Below are 16,022 nucleotides of genomic sequence, written 5' to 3' on the forward strand. Positions count from 1 at the left end.
CTGCCGAGTGATAAGACATTGTCTATTTCTCCAGATTACATCGCTGTGGGACGTTTGCTCTCATTTGTTGGTTTCTCGTTAGCTGGAACCAACTAATTAAGATATCATTTGCATAGTGTATCTTCATTAATGGATTCATTTCTCATTCGCAAATTCAACAAGTTTTTTTTTTTTTTTTTTTTCACAAGCCACCATGTGTCAGCGCTAATGGGAGATTAGTGTTACAGCACACTACCCAGCCCCTGCCACAAACGACTGCTGCACAGTCACTGCTCGTGTTGCTGCGTGTTGCACATGTGAACTTAATTGCTTGTTAAATTCAACATTGTTTCTCTCCTTCCACACCACACACACAAACACACACACACACACCGGCAAGGCACATGTCGGTCGAAGCAGCTAATTCAAGCAATTATTTAGAACCCACAAAACTAATTAGGCTACTTAAAGCCTTGCTATCAGTTTGTTAACACTGCTGGCCTTGTGCAATGGAAACCCACTTTAAATACAAAGTGGAATAATGCAGAATAAACTCTGTAATGCTCAGTTAAACCCTTTTCTATTAAAGCCTCAGTCCTTAATATTTTTTAAGATCTATTCAATTGAAAGCAGTTGTATTTCTGAGTGTTAGAATAAAAAATATTAGAACAAATGGCAGGATTGTGCTTCTGTGACCATTCCCGCAAAGTTAAATACAGTATATTATAAAACATTTTAAAAGAAGTGGTCTGGTAGGTTTTCACAGAAATTGGTCTGGCCAAGTTTTCTTTCCAGCAGCTTGTGCTGGTTACCCAAGCAATAGCAGTGCTGCTAATGGCGCTAGTACTAACGGATATACTGTTGATGATGAGATATTAGAATAGGCCCAATTTACAAGGCCAATTACCCAACCCACTCATTAGGACTCCCCCTATTGCTAAAGTCAGCCACCGCCTCTTTTCGAACAAGTGCACTAGTAGCCAGCACACTCGGAGGAAAGCGCAGCGACTCCGTTCCAATACATCAGCTCACAGACACCTTGTGCTGATCGACATCACCCTTTGGAGTGATATGGGTAAGAGTGGCCTCTACCCATCCAGACAGAGCAAAGCCAATTGAGCTCTCTCAGGGCTCCGGCAGCTGATGGTAAGCTGCATAACCAGGATTCAAACCAGCAATCTCTTAATGATAGTGGTAGCACCTTAGTCCGCTAGTAAACTAAGTCACACACAGATACAGAACTGAAGCGAGCTGGCAAGCTTAAAGAGGGCAGCATATTCATCCACTTTGAAAGAAACCCACACCACTATCCACATTTTAAAAGTGCTTAAAAGTTAAACATTCTTACCGGATGAATTTCTACATTTTAAAAACCCCCACACTTACAGACTGTCGCTTTAAAACACCCTTTTATTTCCTTTCAGTCTTTCCTATTCACTCAACTTCCCCACCCTTCCACACACTGTGCATATAAAGAGCTTTTTCTGACTTCCTCTGCTTTCTGAAGTGATTGAGCTTTCTGAAACAGACTGCTCTGATGAAGTTAATTGCTTTTGCATTTCTGCTTATGAAAGACCAGAGTGATAATGGATGAGCGTACCCCCCGAATTCCAGTCAGAATTATTAAGCAGACAAATAGCCTGGTTTTCAGCAAACGTCAAGAAAGCGGAAAGCCATTATGCTGTTTTCCTTCTCCTTTTTTTTCTTTTATTCATAGCTGAAGAATTCCTGATGTATTTGCTGCTCTTTATCTCAGCCTCTGGGAAAAGGCTTGAACTTCCTTCGTGTTTAGATTAATGCACCACTTGGCTTCAATATTTGCTAACAACACAGCTGTTTTCGGGCCTTCTTGTCTTTATCATGTGACAAAATCAGTTAATTACAATTTGTTCTGTATGAGCGTGGCACAATCTGAGGCTGGGTTCTGGGGTTTCACTGTGAGAACATACATATGGCCTGTCTACTTCTTCTTAGACAGTTTAGTGTTTCATAGGTTCATAGTGAACTTTATTCCGCCTTGTATTTACCCAGTATTCTTGTTAAGGGTTTAAAAATGGATTGTTTTATTATTATATTTTAATAATATAATAATAAATTTTATTTAATAGCAAAGCCTTCGAAGTGCTTTCATAAAACTAAGTTTAGGTTGTGAGCTGCTTTGGGTGTAATTTATATAATGCTATCAATTGTTTTAGAATATGTTGTCAGTGCAGACATCCCAAGTTGCAAAAGTTGATTTCAGGGAGTTGACGAGCATGCAGGCACATTAAACTCAATGCGTTCCAGTGTTTTTTATGGTAGTCTTGTTATTATAAACCATCGTTGAGAAACTCGCCTTCTGTCTCTAGCTGTGTCTAACTGGTGCATTTGTGTGTCCGTCATCTGCCTCTCATCTGTAATTGGTAGATTTACGTGCTCATCTATGTTTTGTGTGAAACTGAAAAATGAATGCTCAGGAAAACAGTAAGGCTTTTAATAGAAATATCGAGAAACACTGAATTTACTGAATTTGATGCACCAGCTCATCTGTTGAGGCTTTAATGGTAGGTCTCTTAAAGCATTAATGATTCGGTGAAACATTTAAATTCACATACTGAAATCAGTCACAGTTGGATAAACAAGAATGAGAATGCTATGCTAACACTGCTAACAACAAAAACACTGGAGTTAGGCCCCACCCACACAAATCCGCATTGTTTTTTCTAGCACCGTTTTCAAAAAATATCCTTGTCAACACGTAAACGTTCTACCACTCAAAAATGTTAAAATTGTATTATTTAATTTTCTAAATTGTCCCATCAGGTGCTTGTTTGTTCAGGCCTGGTCCAGAATCTCTGTTCACATTTAAGTTTGTACCTCTGGACAGAAGGATCAGAAAAAACTGAACGCAGCGCATTTTGGTGCCTCCGCTGTGTTTGGTATTGTGAGATTAACATTAAATTAGGCTGTAAGCATGTTATTAATCCACAAATCACAGAGAGAACAGAACCAAACCAAGCGCTTTTAAAATCCCCACCTTGGAAGGCGTTTTTGAAAAAGCTTGTGTGGACGGAAGGCCATTTTTTAAAAATATCCGCATTTGTGTGCAGAGGGCCCAAGACTGGTACTAGAGCTGGGCAATATAGCCCCCCCAAAAAATCTTCGTTTTTTAAAAACAAAATCCGATTTTCGATTTAAATCGATTTTTTTCCCCTAATAAAATCTCCTAAAAGTCGCTAGAAGTCGCTAAATGACTATTAAAACTCAGAGAAAATCGATTTTCATAAAAACACATCGTCAACAACTGTAAATTCGAATTAATCGATAAAATCGATTAATTGCCCAGCTCTAACTGGTACCAAACTATCTGTGTTAATGCACATCCAAAAACGTCTCTCAACCAGTTTAAAACACATCCAGGTTCTTGGCAAAAAAAAGGTATATGGTTTAGAACACTTTAGTGACTTTAGTTTTTGATTTGTTTTGTTAGTATAGCATTTCACTAGATTAAAAAAAAACTAACATAAATTTACAGAGTTAAGATTGGTAATAGTCCCAATCCATGTCCAGTGATTGTTAACACTGTTAGCATCTCTAGACTAACAGAAACTCAGGTATCAGAAATGTCTAGATTGATGGACTGCACCTGGAATGTATGTCTTTAGTGAAGTGCTAAGTCAGGTTCAATAGATTTTCCGCTAAACCTCTCCTTTAATTCTGAGTCATCTATCACTGCTGGATAGAGTTGTTTGATTTTGTTTTAGTGTAACTGTCTCAGTTCAGGGCTTTAAGCTCTATAAGAGAGTGTACTGCTGCTCCGCCGCTGCTCTACTTAAGCTAACAGTGATAGTGAGCGAGTAATCTATCTCTACTGGGTTCAGACAGACTCACTAACCCCTTCTCCATATGTCGCCCATTCTGACTCTGCTGACACCAGGTCATAGCTTAGTGCCTCGTGGGGCTGGTTAGGATAAAATAAGCTTTTAACTCAGATCACACACTGGTTTCGAGCGATGGGGAACTGTAGGAGTGTTGAATAAACACACACTTCCAGGGCTTAGGCTGAGATTGGCCGGAGCACTCTTGTCAGGCTCATTCCTCTTCATATCTCTCACTCTGTTTATCTTTGCTCCGTGCTATGGCTCCTGCCTTTCTGTTTTTATTCTCCTCTATTACTATTTTCATTGTTGCTCATTTTCTCCACTTCTCTTTCCATTATTGACCAAATGGCTTCAGCTAGCTTTTATTATTGCTAGCACTTTCCCATGGCTGTTTACTGTATCATCTACAGCCCCAGTTTTAGATCTTTTTGTCCTCTTTATACTTTTTGTTGCAGTAAATGCATATTTATTGTGAATTCTAAACACAAACATATCGTGTGCATGTGGTGGCCGATTGTGTCACGCAGGCCAAACCAAGGACAGACAATCACAGATATCAATTAAACAATTAGGGATTAGACTTGCAGAAGTAGTCAGAGACAGGCACGGTCAGTATCAAAAGGGCAGCAATAATAAACAGCATACCAGAGTGAGCAGGAAACAGGGTCATACACAGGAAAATCCAAGAGAAAAAGGATAAAGGGTTTGGCAACGGTAGACAAATGATAGAAAGGGCAAGGCAAAATGAGTTGGTAAGAATAGGAAGCGAACAAAAGAAACACTTAGCTAGAAAACTAGATTCCATACCCGGCGAGGAAACAACAGAAGCATTTATACAAAGACAGACAGGTGTGGGCAATCAGAAGCTCGGGGAGCGGGAACGCCATAGCGTCACGTGATCAGCACGAGCCACAAAACCCCTACAACTAGTTCAGAATGCGGCGGCCTGACTCCTCTTCAGTCTTCCGAAGTTCAGTCATGTGACTCCTTTGCTGCGTTCCCTCCACTGGCTTCCTGTTGCCCCCCGCATCAAATTCTCTCTTTCAAACTCTGACGCTGGCCTACAAAGCCAAAAGCGGACCAGCTCCTTCCTACTTGATGGCAATGATAGTCAAAGCCAGATTTGTACCAGGAGTTCTTAAAGCTTCCAGTACGGCTCGGCTCGACCCACCATCCCCTCAAGACTTACCAGAAACAAGCATCCCGACTCTTCTCTGTGCTGCAGGACCATGGTTATGGAATGAACTTCCATTGGGTGTCAGAACAGCGGAGTCCCTCACGGTCTTCAAACGCTGACTGAAGATTCATCTTTTCAAAGATTTCTTACTTAGTTAAAAAAAAAATAATATATATATATATATATATATATATATATATATATATATATATATATATATATAATTGCTAGGGTTCTATTCTAAACATTATAAAGCTTTGTGTAGCTCTTGATCCTAGTCCCTACAAACTATGGATATTTTGAAGTAAACAACGAAGCACTGTTGTAAGTCGCTCTGGATAAGGGCATCTGCTAAATACCGTAAATGTAAATGTAAGGGGAATTGGAGTCTTTGTTTGAGTCCAGAGCAGGCACAGCAATGACAGAATGCATTTTTTTTCTTTTAAAAAACTTTTAAAAACTTTAAAGATCAGTCTATCATTGTGTTAATTACTGTATATATATCCCAATGCATGTGGCCAATCCTTCTAATAAATGCATTCAACTTCATTAAAACGCACACTCAAAGCTTGTCTAGTCTAGGAAGAGACATATTGCAATTGAATGGGAGTCTCCCATGTATCAGGTAATCATGAATTTATTGACACCATGTCTAGTTCCTGGCTAACTAGAGGGGTAAAGAGCACCCAATGTTCCCAATAATTTGAGCTGTGGAGCAGTGGAACTGTGTTGGGGTGTTGGGATGAGGTAGGGTGGTAAAAAAGCAGATTAAACTCTTCTTTTGAATACACTTGTTTTTGGCAACAACAATGAATGAGGTGTCCCGATACTTTTGTCTATGTGCGAAAACTTTTCCGAGCGCAGATGCTTTTTCCTAAAGTGTGTGTGTGTTTCCGGCGAAAAAAGTTGTAATTGGAAGCAGGCATGGCTGCATGGCTCTGTAAGCGACTCCTGAGGTCGGGTTTATATGTCCGTATCACAGCTGCCGTTATCCTCGTTAGCTCTTTCTAATCATGTGCACATTAATATTATCCCTCACTCCCTGCATTATCGTTTCCTGTGAGTGCTGATGGAGTCAGTCTTTTATACGTGATATCTCTCTTCTTTCTTCCTCCTCCTCGTTGGAGCGTGGTGCGTCTCATTTCTTTAATGCAGTCGTTCGTTAGCGTGGAGCTCTGAGCCAGCCGCACGTCTTCACCTCTCCGCATGAGGGGAGTTCAGAGTCTTTAGGGAATCGCTGAGTGAGTTCTGGATGGCTTTATTCCGCAGAGTGCAGATGACATGTCTTTTCATCTCTCTCTCTCTCTCTCTCTCTCTCTTTCTCTCTCTCTTCAGTTGTCTTTCTATCTCTCTCTATTTTGATTCCTCATTCTCTGTATAACTCTCTTTCTCTCTGTCTCTCTCCTTCTCTGAGGTTTCGCTGCTTTATGACATCGAGGTCAAAGGTTTAAAGACACCAAGAACCTGATCTGCAAACCAGCACAGAAAAGAGAGAGAGAGGGAAACAGTAAAAGAGAGAGAGAGAGAGAGAGAGAGAGAGACTGGGAGACTGTTGGATGGTTTGACAGAGAGATAAGGAGATATATGAGGAAAGCAATGAAGCCTAGACAGAAATGAAGGAAGAGGCATTGAATGTAGTAAAGAAGTAAAGAAGAGAGTGAGAGAGATGAGAGATATAGAAGGCAAGAGGAAGGTCGAGATGTAACGAGAGAGAGAGAGAGAGAGAGAGAGAGAGAGAGAGAGAGAAACAGTGAGACAGAGAGAGAGAGAGAGTGGTGGAAGACTGTTGGATGATTTGACAGAGAGATAAGGAGATAGATGAGGAAAGCAATGAAACCTAGACAGAAAGGAAGGAAGAGGCATTGAATGTAGTAAAGAAGTAAAGAAGTAAAGAAGCGAGTGAGAGATAGAGAAGGCAAGAGGAAGGTTGAGATGTAATGAGAGAGAGAGAGACAGAGAGAGAGAGAGAGAGAGAGAGACTGGGAGACTGTTGGATGGTTTGACAGAGAGATAAGGAGATAGATGAGGAAAGCAATGAAACCTAGACAGAAAGGAAGGAAGAGGCATTGAATGTAGTAAAGAAGTAAAGAAGTAAAGAAGCGAGTGAGAGATAGAGAAGGCAAGAGGAAGGTTGAGATGTAATGAGAGAGAGAGAGACAGAGAGAGAGAGAGAGAGAGAGAGACTGGGAGACTGTTGGATGGTTTGACAGAGAGATAAGGAGATAGATGAGGAAAGCAATGAAACCTAGACAGAAAGGAAGGAAGAGGCATTGAATGTAGTAAAGAAGTAAAGAAGTAAAGAAGCGAGTGAGAGATAGAGAAGGCAAGAGGAAGGTTGAGATGTAATGAGAGAGAGAGAGACAGAGAGAGAGAGAGAGAGAGAGAGACTGGGAGACTGTTGGATGGTTTGACAGAGAGATAAGGAGATAGATGAGGAAAGCAATGAAACCTAGACAGAAAGGAAGGAAGAGGCATTGAATGTAGTAAAGAAGTAAAGAAGTAAAGAAGCGAGTGAGAGATAGAGAAGGCAAGAGGAAGGTTGAGATGTAATGAGAGAGAGAGAGACAGAGAGAGAGAGAGAGAGAGAGAGACTGGGAGACTGTTGGATGGTTTGACAGAGAGATAAGGAGATAGATGAGGAAAGCAATGAAACCTAGACAGAAAGGAAGGAAGAGGCATTGAATGTAGTAAAGAAGTAAAGAAGTAAAGAAGCGAGTGAGAGATAGAGAAGGCAAGAGGAAGGTTGAGATGTAATGAGAGAGAGAGAGACAGAGAGAGAGAGAGAGAGAGAGAGAGACTGGGAGACTGTTGGATGGTTTGACAGAGAGATAAGGAGATAGATGAGGAAAGCAATGAAACCTAGACAGAGAGGAAGGAAGAGGCATTGTAAGTAGGAAAGAAGTAAAGAAGAGAGTGAGAGAGATGGGAGATAGAGAAGGCAAGAGGAAGGTCGAGAGGTAACGGGAGAGAGAGAGAGAAAGAGAGAGAGAGAGAGAGAGAGTGGTGGGAGACTGTTGGACGGAGAGATAAGGAGATAGATGAGAAAAGCATGGAACCTAGACAGAAAGGAAGGAAGAGGCATAGTATGTAGTAAAGAAGTAAAGAAGAGAGTGAGAGAGAGATGGGAGATGAGAGATAGAGAAGGCAAGAGGAAGGTCGAGAGGTAACGATAGAGAGAGAGAGAGAGAGATTTACTGCACTCTGTAGAGCTGTATTAGTGGCAGACTCCTCCACAGCTGGAGTAGATGATGCTTTGCTGGGAGGAAACAGCTTTTGTCATCTTAAAACAGAACAAAACGGGAAGCATTCCATCCTCCCGCTGCCTGCGCCCCATCGCTTTTATACAAGCACACAAAAAAACGCTGCGCGGGTTTGTTAAATTTTGTGGTCGTCTGTAGTGTATGAGTCACTGTTTGTTTAAACATGTGTGTGTGTGATTTCATCACTAAAGATATTCCACATGTGCAGGAAAATTCCATACAAAGTACTTTTGTCCCAAATGCATTAGGCTTTCCAATATTGCCAATACACCTGGCACTTAAAATACATCTATTTAATGCATTGATTAAGAAAGAAACTTCACAGTAGTGGAATTTTGTTCTAGATAAATTTGAGTGTGTCTATTGGGTTGTGTATTCTGAAGCATTCTATGTGTTTTCAGAATGAAGATTTTGAGTCAAAAACAGTTACATGAGCAAGATAATCCTGCAAAAGATGATATTATCTCATAAAGAATGAGACAAATACAGTCAGAGAAGTCTGAAAATAAGTGTTAATTCAAATAATATGTAATATGAGTATTATATACAGCGCTGGAAAAAGCACTAGGAAAAAGCAGAGTGTAAGAACAGTGTGTAGCAGTGTGTAAGATCCAAAAGCAGTGTGTAAGACTGGTGGAGAAGAAGATGCCAAGATGCATGAAAACTGTGATTAAAACTAGGGTTATTCCACCAAATATTGATTTATAAACCCTTAAAACTTAATGAATATGAACTTGTTTTCTTTGCATTATTTGAAATCTGAAAGCTCTGCGTCTTTTTGTTTTTGTTTTGTTATTTCAGCCATTTCTCATTTTCTGCAAATAAATTAACTAAATGACAATATTTTTATTTGGAATTTGGGAGAAATGTTGCCGTAGTTTATAAAATAAAACATTAATGTTAATTTTACTCAAAAATATACCTATAAATAGCAAAATCAGAGAAACTGGTTCAGAAACTGAAGTGGTCTCTTAATTTTAGTTGGATTTGAAGGTGGATTTGAAGGTGGAATTCTGAGGCTGAATTTGCAGTCTTAACTAAAAACTCTGCGATAGAGTTTTTAGTCGGATTTGAGACGGACCCCATTTTCAAGCCATGTTATGCAGAAATGTATTATTTTATATTTGTATGGTGTGTCTTGGAATAAAATGACATTAAATTACATTGACTTTCATAGAAAGTAAAGGAGGTTAAAGGTTGTTACTTTCACCTCTAAAATCAGCAGCACAATGTAAAAAACTTAAAAAACAAAAAAAATGAATAATGAAATGAAGTGTGTAAAAGTGTGAAATGAAGTGTGTAAGCTGTGTGATGCGCTGAGCGTGCAGCGTGTTGTGTTTTTGTGCTCTGGGTTCAGGACAGTTTGTAAGTGATGGTTGTTTGGTAAGTCAGCAGACTGCAGCACAGCTGAGCTCCAAACCCACACTGAGCCACCAGTCACATGATCCACACGCTCACACTCTCTCACACACTCACACTGTCTGTGCTGCTCTGCCAGTGCACACATCACAATACACGGCTCTGTGTGTCATCCTGTACAACATTGTCCATCATCACACCTGCCAGTGCTGCTGCTTTCTGCTTTTCTGATTCCTATCCTTAAATCTCCCACCTCTCTTCTCACTTTCTTCACTCCTTCTCTCGCCTTCTTCTCACTTCCCTTCACCTGCTTTGAAGTAGTTTTTCTGTTACTTTCCGGCTCCATTTCCTTTCATGTAAAAGAGCTTTCGGTGTCTCGAACGGACCGAAGTTCACACAGACGTGTACAAGCCTGACATTTCGATTCGCGCTGCTCCTGTTGTGCGCATGGCTGTGGTGGAATGCAATAATCTGATAATGAGATTAAAGATGAAAGCATGTTGAGTAATCTCTCTTTGTCTCTCTCTCTCTTTCTCTCTCTGGTCTACAGGGTCTTTCAGGAGTGAGGGGATTAAGGCGTGTGATGTTCTGCCTGTGCTGAGAGAGAAAGTGGCCTTTGTGTCAGGTGAGTGCAGGCGCAGGCTGTAACTACCAGCACCATGTTTTCAGTTTACGTCTCTAAATGAGGCATGACATTTACTTTTTTTCTAAACATCTCAAAAGTTTCAAAGTTTCACATCAACACAAATTCAATTTACTCATTCCAGCAGAATGAGTGTGGATCAGTTTATTCTTTCCCACTGTATTATTATTATTATTATTATTATTATATTATTATAATAACAATGTAACTACTGGTTTAGAACACATCGGTACAGATTTATTACAAGTTACCAAATTGTGTGTCATCGTCAGTTTTGACTTGTGTGTAATAGAATGAGTGTACATACACATGTAATAGGGTAAGTGTAATTGCATGTCTCAAATTGCATGTCCCTATCAGGACAGGACTAGTTTCTCAGGAGGACGTCTGTGAACAATATTTCACACTTCCACTCAGTGATAAAACTTATGCGTCCGGACTGCAATTGAAAAAACAGGAGGACCAGTGAGTTTTTTGGCGTTCTCGGTCACATGGCATCACGCTCAGTAGCTCCTCCATTTCCACTGGCTGTTGTGTTTATGTGGATCTCCGTGGTCTGAAGTCCAAAAACAGAATTCCGAGGCAGACTTTGTTTATATTTATCTCTATATAAATCAGGCTGCTCAAAAACATATGAAATGCAACATATGCTATCAGATGAACTGCAGTTTCTTTGATTTGACCAAATTAAAAACCTCTGGAATATAATATAAGAAGAAGATGGATGATCACAAGCCATCAAACCAAGCTGAACTGATTGAATTTTTGCACCAGGAGTGGCATAAAGTTATCCAAAAGCAGTGTGTAAGACTGGTGGAGGAGAACATGCCAAGATGCATGAAAACTGTGATTTAAAAAAATTGATTTCTGAACTCAAAAAAATGTTGTCTGTAGTTTATAGAATAAAATTACAGTGTCCATTTTACTCAAACATATACCTATAAATAGCAAAATCAGCCTGGCTTGTTTAATTGCTATAAAAAAAAATATTGGCAATAAATGTGTAGAGTATGGACCTCTATGCTGGAGTGCTGAAGCTCCAGCCAATACATACAGAAAATGTTTGAGTGACAAATTCTGGTCCATAAGATTGATTTTTTTATTAAATATGTATACTGTGCACTCATTTCATTCAGACCCCAGAAAAAGAAGAGTTGAAAGAAATCACTGAAAAAGCCCAGTATTTCCATGCTATTATTATATTAATACTGAGTGTGTATAAACTGTACTGTACCAGCTGATGAAAGTGTGAGTGACTGGAGTGATGAACTGCTTATTTCAGGGCCAGCCTGAGATTTTGGGATCAGAACATATGAAGACAGTTCAGAAATGTACCCCTCAAACTACAGCTGTACTGTTTGTAGGTTAAGGCAGTGAGGTACAGAGGTTTTGGCCCACATACAGACCCTCATAGTTTAAGGGGATAATGCCCAGTAAGCAGGAAATGGATGGAAGGACATTAAAGAGAGGAATGCCAGAGCAAGGTACTGTCAGAATGCTGAAATATAAGAATGAGGTGAGATTTATACGCAATATACTGGAGCCAACTGGAGTCCAGTGCAACCTGATATGCAATTTGGCCTTCAGACGTGGTTCCATAACTTTTCTCGGAGCTTGCTTCTTACAGTCTTAGATTTACGTCCTAACCATTGTTAGAATTTGAAAATATTCTGTTTGTGTGTGTGTATGTGTGTGTGTGTTTTGCCATGACTTTAGTACTCTAGAGCTGGTTTGTACTCAAATTCTATTTAATTAAATACTTCCTAGTCCATATATGGTTATAAAGGGCGGAACTTACTCTTTCTAAAAATAGCGATGACATCCAAGTGTGGTAAAGCTAAAACTACAAGAAACCCTTTGAGAAAAACACCTAAAAAAGTGAGATCTTCTTCCCCAACCAATATTATTTACCTTTAGTGCTTCAAACATATTTAATGTCATATGATGTTTTAAACCAAATTATATCAGTAAATGACTCAAAAGTGTCCACAGAAAAAGTGTGAAACTACCTGCTTTACTCAAACTAAAGCTAGGTATGCTGCACACTACTTTATATAGTTTTTATTTTACATGCACATTTAACATTATTTTATTTATTTTGCACTAAACATTTTTATTTATTTAGACTTAAAAGTTTACATTTTTGTATATAGTTTGTATATTGTGTGTCCTGATCAAAATACTGAAAGGCATGGGCTGCTCTGAGTGTCAGGTTTTTAGTAATCTACATGTATCCTAGAGGTGTGATTATATTATCAAGAAAAATACGTCAGCCTGATGCTCTCCATGTATTTTGTCGAAGTAATAATAAGCCATGTAATGAACTATCATCAATATTCTTATGCTTTTAACTAATAAACACTCTAATCTAACCATTTTTGAAAATATATCTTAGGTGTGAATATATTTAAAGTCTATACATTCAAAAAGCGACTCGGTTCCGATACATCAGCTCACAGAGTGCTGATCGACATCACCCTTAATAGTGATGTGGGAATAGAATGTCATCTAGAATGTGCTCTCTCAGGGCTCCGGTAGCCGATGGCAAGCTGCATGACCTGGATGCTTACCCTGCTAGACCACTCAGAGCCCCTACTTTTGTGTTTTTTTATGTGGGCTAGAAATATGCTTTTTTTTCACATGAGCATTTTGTTTTAACCACTCACTCTGAGTCACAGTACTAACGAGCACACAAACTGTAACTCATCCTGCATAATGTATTTGAAACACTGCATTCATGAGAAAGAGTGTGGTGGAAAAACTATCATGCTGGTTGCTGCAATGAGCAATTATATATTGCAGTTACAATCTTCATGCCACCATCATTAAAAAATTAATAAGACGACTCACACTTTGATGTAAAAAAATGACTAACACAACTCTATATACTAATATAATGACTCTAGCACACAGCACAGAATACAGTTTTGGCCAAGTAGCAGAATAATGACCCGATCAAGTCCCAATCGAGCCAATTAGTGATGTTTATATGCAGTGTAGAAGCAGGTGCACATATTCCACTATTTTTTTTAGCAGCCCTACATTTCTTTTCCACTTTCTTTTATACATCATATTATAGCTGAGAAGAAGTTTAAGAAGTTGGGAGAAGAAAACTGGTAAGAAGTTTTTAGCAACTTATAAAACAGTTAAAGACTTGTTGTAAAACTTGTGTGAACTTGATGTCAGCAAAAAAAAATAACAAATATGACCATATTCTGTGTGTTTAAGCTGTTCTTTGCATTGTATAGGAAATGGGTACAGTGGTTACTGTTACTGGTAAAAAAATTTAAACGAGCAGTGAACTGTTTTTCAAAAGGAATAAAGTTAAGGATGATTGAATTTCTCTAATAGCTTAAACAATGTTTTACTGACAGTGTGATGCTGTTTCGTCAAGCAATAGAAATGTTTCCTGTGTTAGTGGTTGATTCACAAGCGCAAACTAAAATGTTCTTTAAATTTTAAATTTAATTTTGCACACTCTTTTTCTTTGCCCACTGGTACACATTGGGAAAAAAAAGTAAAAAAAAAAAAAAAAAGAAATAAATAAATCCTACATTTTATCTCAATTCTTTTTGACTCATTTCCTGTTTTCTGTCACCTTACACCTTTTTCCTTTTGAAGATGGGGATAATTTGGGGTGGCGATCGTTCAACATGTTGACCCAACCATTGTTCTTTTGGCTAAGTACAGTCAAATCCTCACATCAAATTTTCCAAAATCTGGTAGAGGCAATTACTCCAACAAATGCAGGTCAAACCAACCCTTGATTTTGAAAGAAACAATGAATCAGCAGATGTCCCAATATTTTTGTCCCTGCAGTATATTGTGAACATATATGTGACTGTATATTTCATATCTTCTATCGTAGTATAAAAAAAAAATTAAACACCCTTAGTTATTAGATGTGTGTTAATATGATAATACTTTTTATGCACTTCTATTAACAATTCGTCATTAAAATGTTTAGACGATACAAAAGGAAATCTACATATTGTGAAAATTGTGTAAACATAATGATAAATAGAAAGTGAAACTACCATTACAAGGTTTTCATATGGTGATAAGAGCATTGGTCGTCTTGAAAGTATGTTTTCTTTCAAACTCTAATGAGCGCTGGATGTTAATGTACACAGATTTCTCTCCTATTTGGGTGAGTAAAGTGCTTCCATTTTTTATTTACAGTAAGCCTTAATTTTTTTAAATATGTTAGCACAGTTAGCCACATTTTGCGCTAGTAAATGCTGCCCGACAGTGCTACACTACTCTATCAGCTAGTGGTTCATCCCATTTAGCTTGTTTTAACATCTACATCTCCTCTGAACAGTGAAAGAGCTAGTGCTGCAGTTAGCAGCTAATGCTAATATTGCTCCAGCCTTGGTGCTGGAGAAACTTCACTGAAACTCCTGTATAAGTCTTTACTTCAGCGTAGTGGCTTTACTGCTTCTTACAACCTAACTGGTAAAATTCATACATAAGACGCACAGGATTATAAGGCGCTCTGTTGATTTTTGGGAAAATTAAAGGATTTTAGGTGCACCTTATAGTGTGAAAAATATAATAATTAATAATGAAAATGTAAATATGCTTCATAATAAAATAACTAAACTGCACTTTTGTGGACAGATCTGCTTTGCTTTAAGTTCTTTAGCATGCACTGGGAGAGGGAACACAAAGGAAACACAGGAAAACTCTGTGTTCATGTTTTCTACAGTTATTGGGTTCATCCAATACAGGTGTAAATACTGTATTCTTAGAATAAAAATGACACAATTTGTTTAACCTTGCTAAACATGGACTGATTTATGATTTAAGATTTAGATTTTATTCAGATTTAATCTTCATTTTAATCTGATATTTAATGATATGTCCATTGCACTTCAGATTAACACAACATTTAAATGATTCTGGGCTGCTATGTGTAAATGTCTGATTAAACTCATGCAGTCCAGTCCAGTTCAGTTCAGTTTAGTTCACGTGTGTTTATATAGCAGTTTTCACGACGGGTGTTGTCATAAAGCAGCTTTACACAAATCTGCATCCAGGCCTCTAGTGAGGAAGCCAAAGGCTACAGTGTCAAGGAACAACCCTCAGAGGAGGAGGAGGAGGAGGAGGAAGAAACCTTGAGAGGAACCAACACTCAGAGGAAGAAACCCATCCCCCCACTCCTTCACACCAGACTGCAAAACAAGAAATATAAGAAAGCAGTTTGAGTTATGAGCTAATTAACGGAGTGACTTTGGAACGTACAGTAATTTAAATGAATGATGAAAGACAGACGGAGACAGACGAGGTGTTCCTGTTCGTTAGACAGAAGGATTCCAATTAATAACAGCAGACCCATGACTAATGTGAGAGTGTGACAGAGGTTATCTAATCAGAATGGGAATAGAAGTTAAGTCCATTATGAGGATTTGAGGGAGATTGTGTGAGCCAGTTTATTAGGCCCACCTACACCCAATCACTGTTGTATTAAAAAAAAAAACTATCGTGAAGTTTCCCTTGTAGGTTTACAGTTACTTTCAGTAGCCAAGGGGTCTTCAAACCAGTTGTTACAGACCCACAGAAAGCCCATGCTAAAAGTGTCCTTCCGCTAAAATCCACTTTTTTTGTTCTTTGTGAAATACAATAGGTCTCTCTGAGTTGTATTTGCATGCATGAAATGTATATGTATATGCAGAGGTGAAAAGTAATGAATTACGTTTACTCAAATTAATGTAATTGAGTAGATTTTATGAGTAATTTGT

At 38.6% G+C, this 16,022-nt stretch overlaps 1 protein-coding gene across 2 annotated transcripts in view; it reads left to right on the forward strand.

Moving 5' to 3' along the window:
* kalrna (kalirin RhoGEF kinase a) overlaps nt 1-16,022 on the forward strand; it is a 320,295-nt gene that overhangs the window by 117,283 nt on the left and 186,990 nt on the right. For both annotated transcript variants that reach the window (XM_007253494.4, XM_049485020.1), the window contains exon 2: nt 10,186-10,260. In XM_007253494.4, coding sequence (XP_007253556.3) covers nt 10,186-10,260 — 75 coding nt within the window. The remainder of the gene's footprint in view (nt 1-10,185; nt 10,261-16,022) is intronic.

This window comes from Astyanax mexicanus, chromosome 11 (genome assembly GCF_023375975.1).
Source record: "Astyanax mexicanus isolate ESR-SI-001 chromosome 11, AstMex3_surface, whole genome shotgun sequence".
In the NCBI taxonomy this organism is placed as follows: domain Eukaryota; kingdom Metazoa; phylum Chordata; class Actinopteri; order Characiformes; family Acestrorhamphidae; genus Astyanax; species Astyanax mexicanus.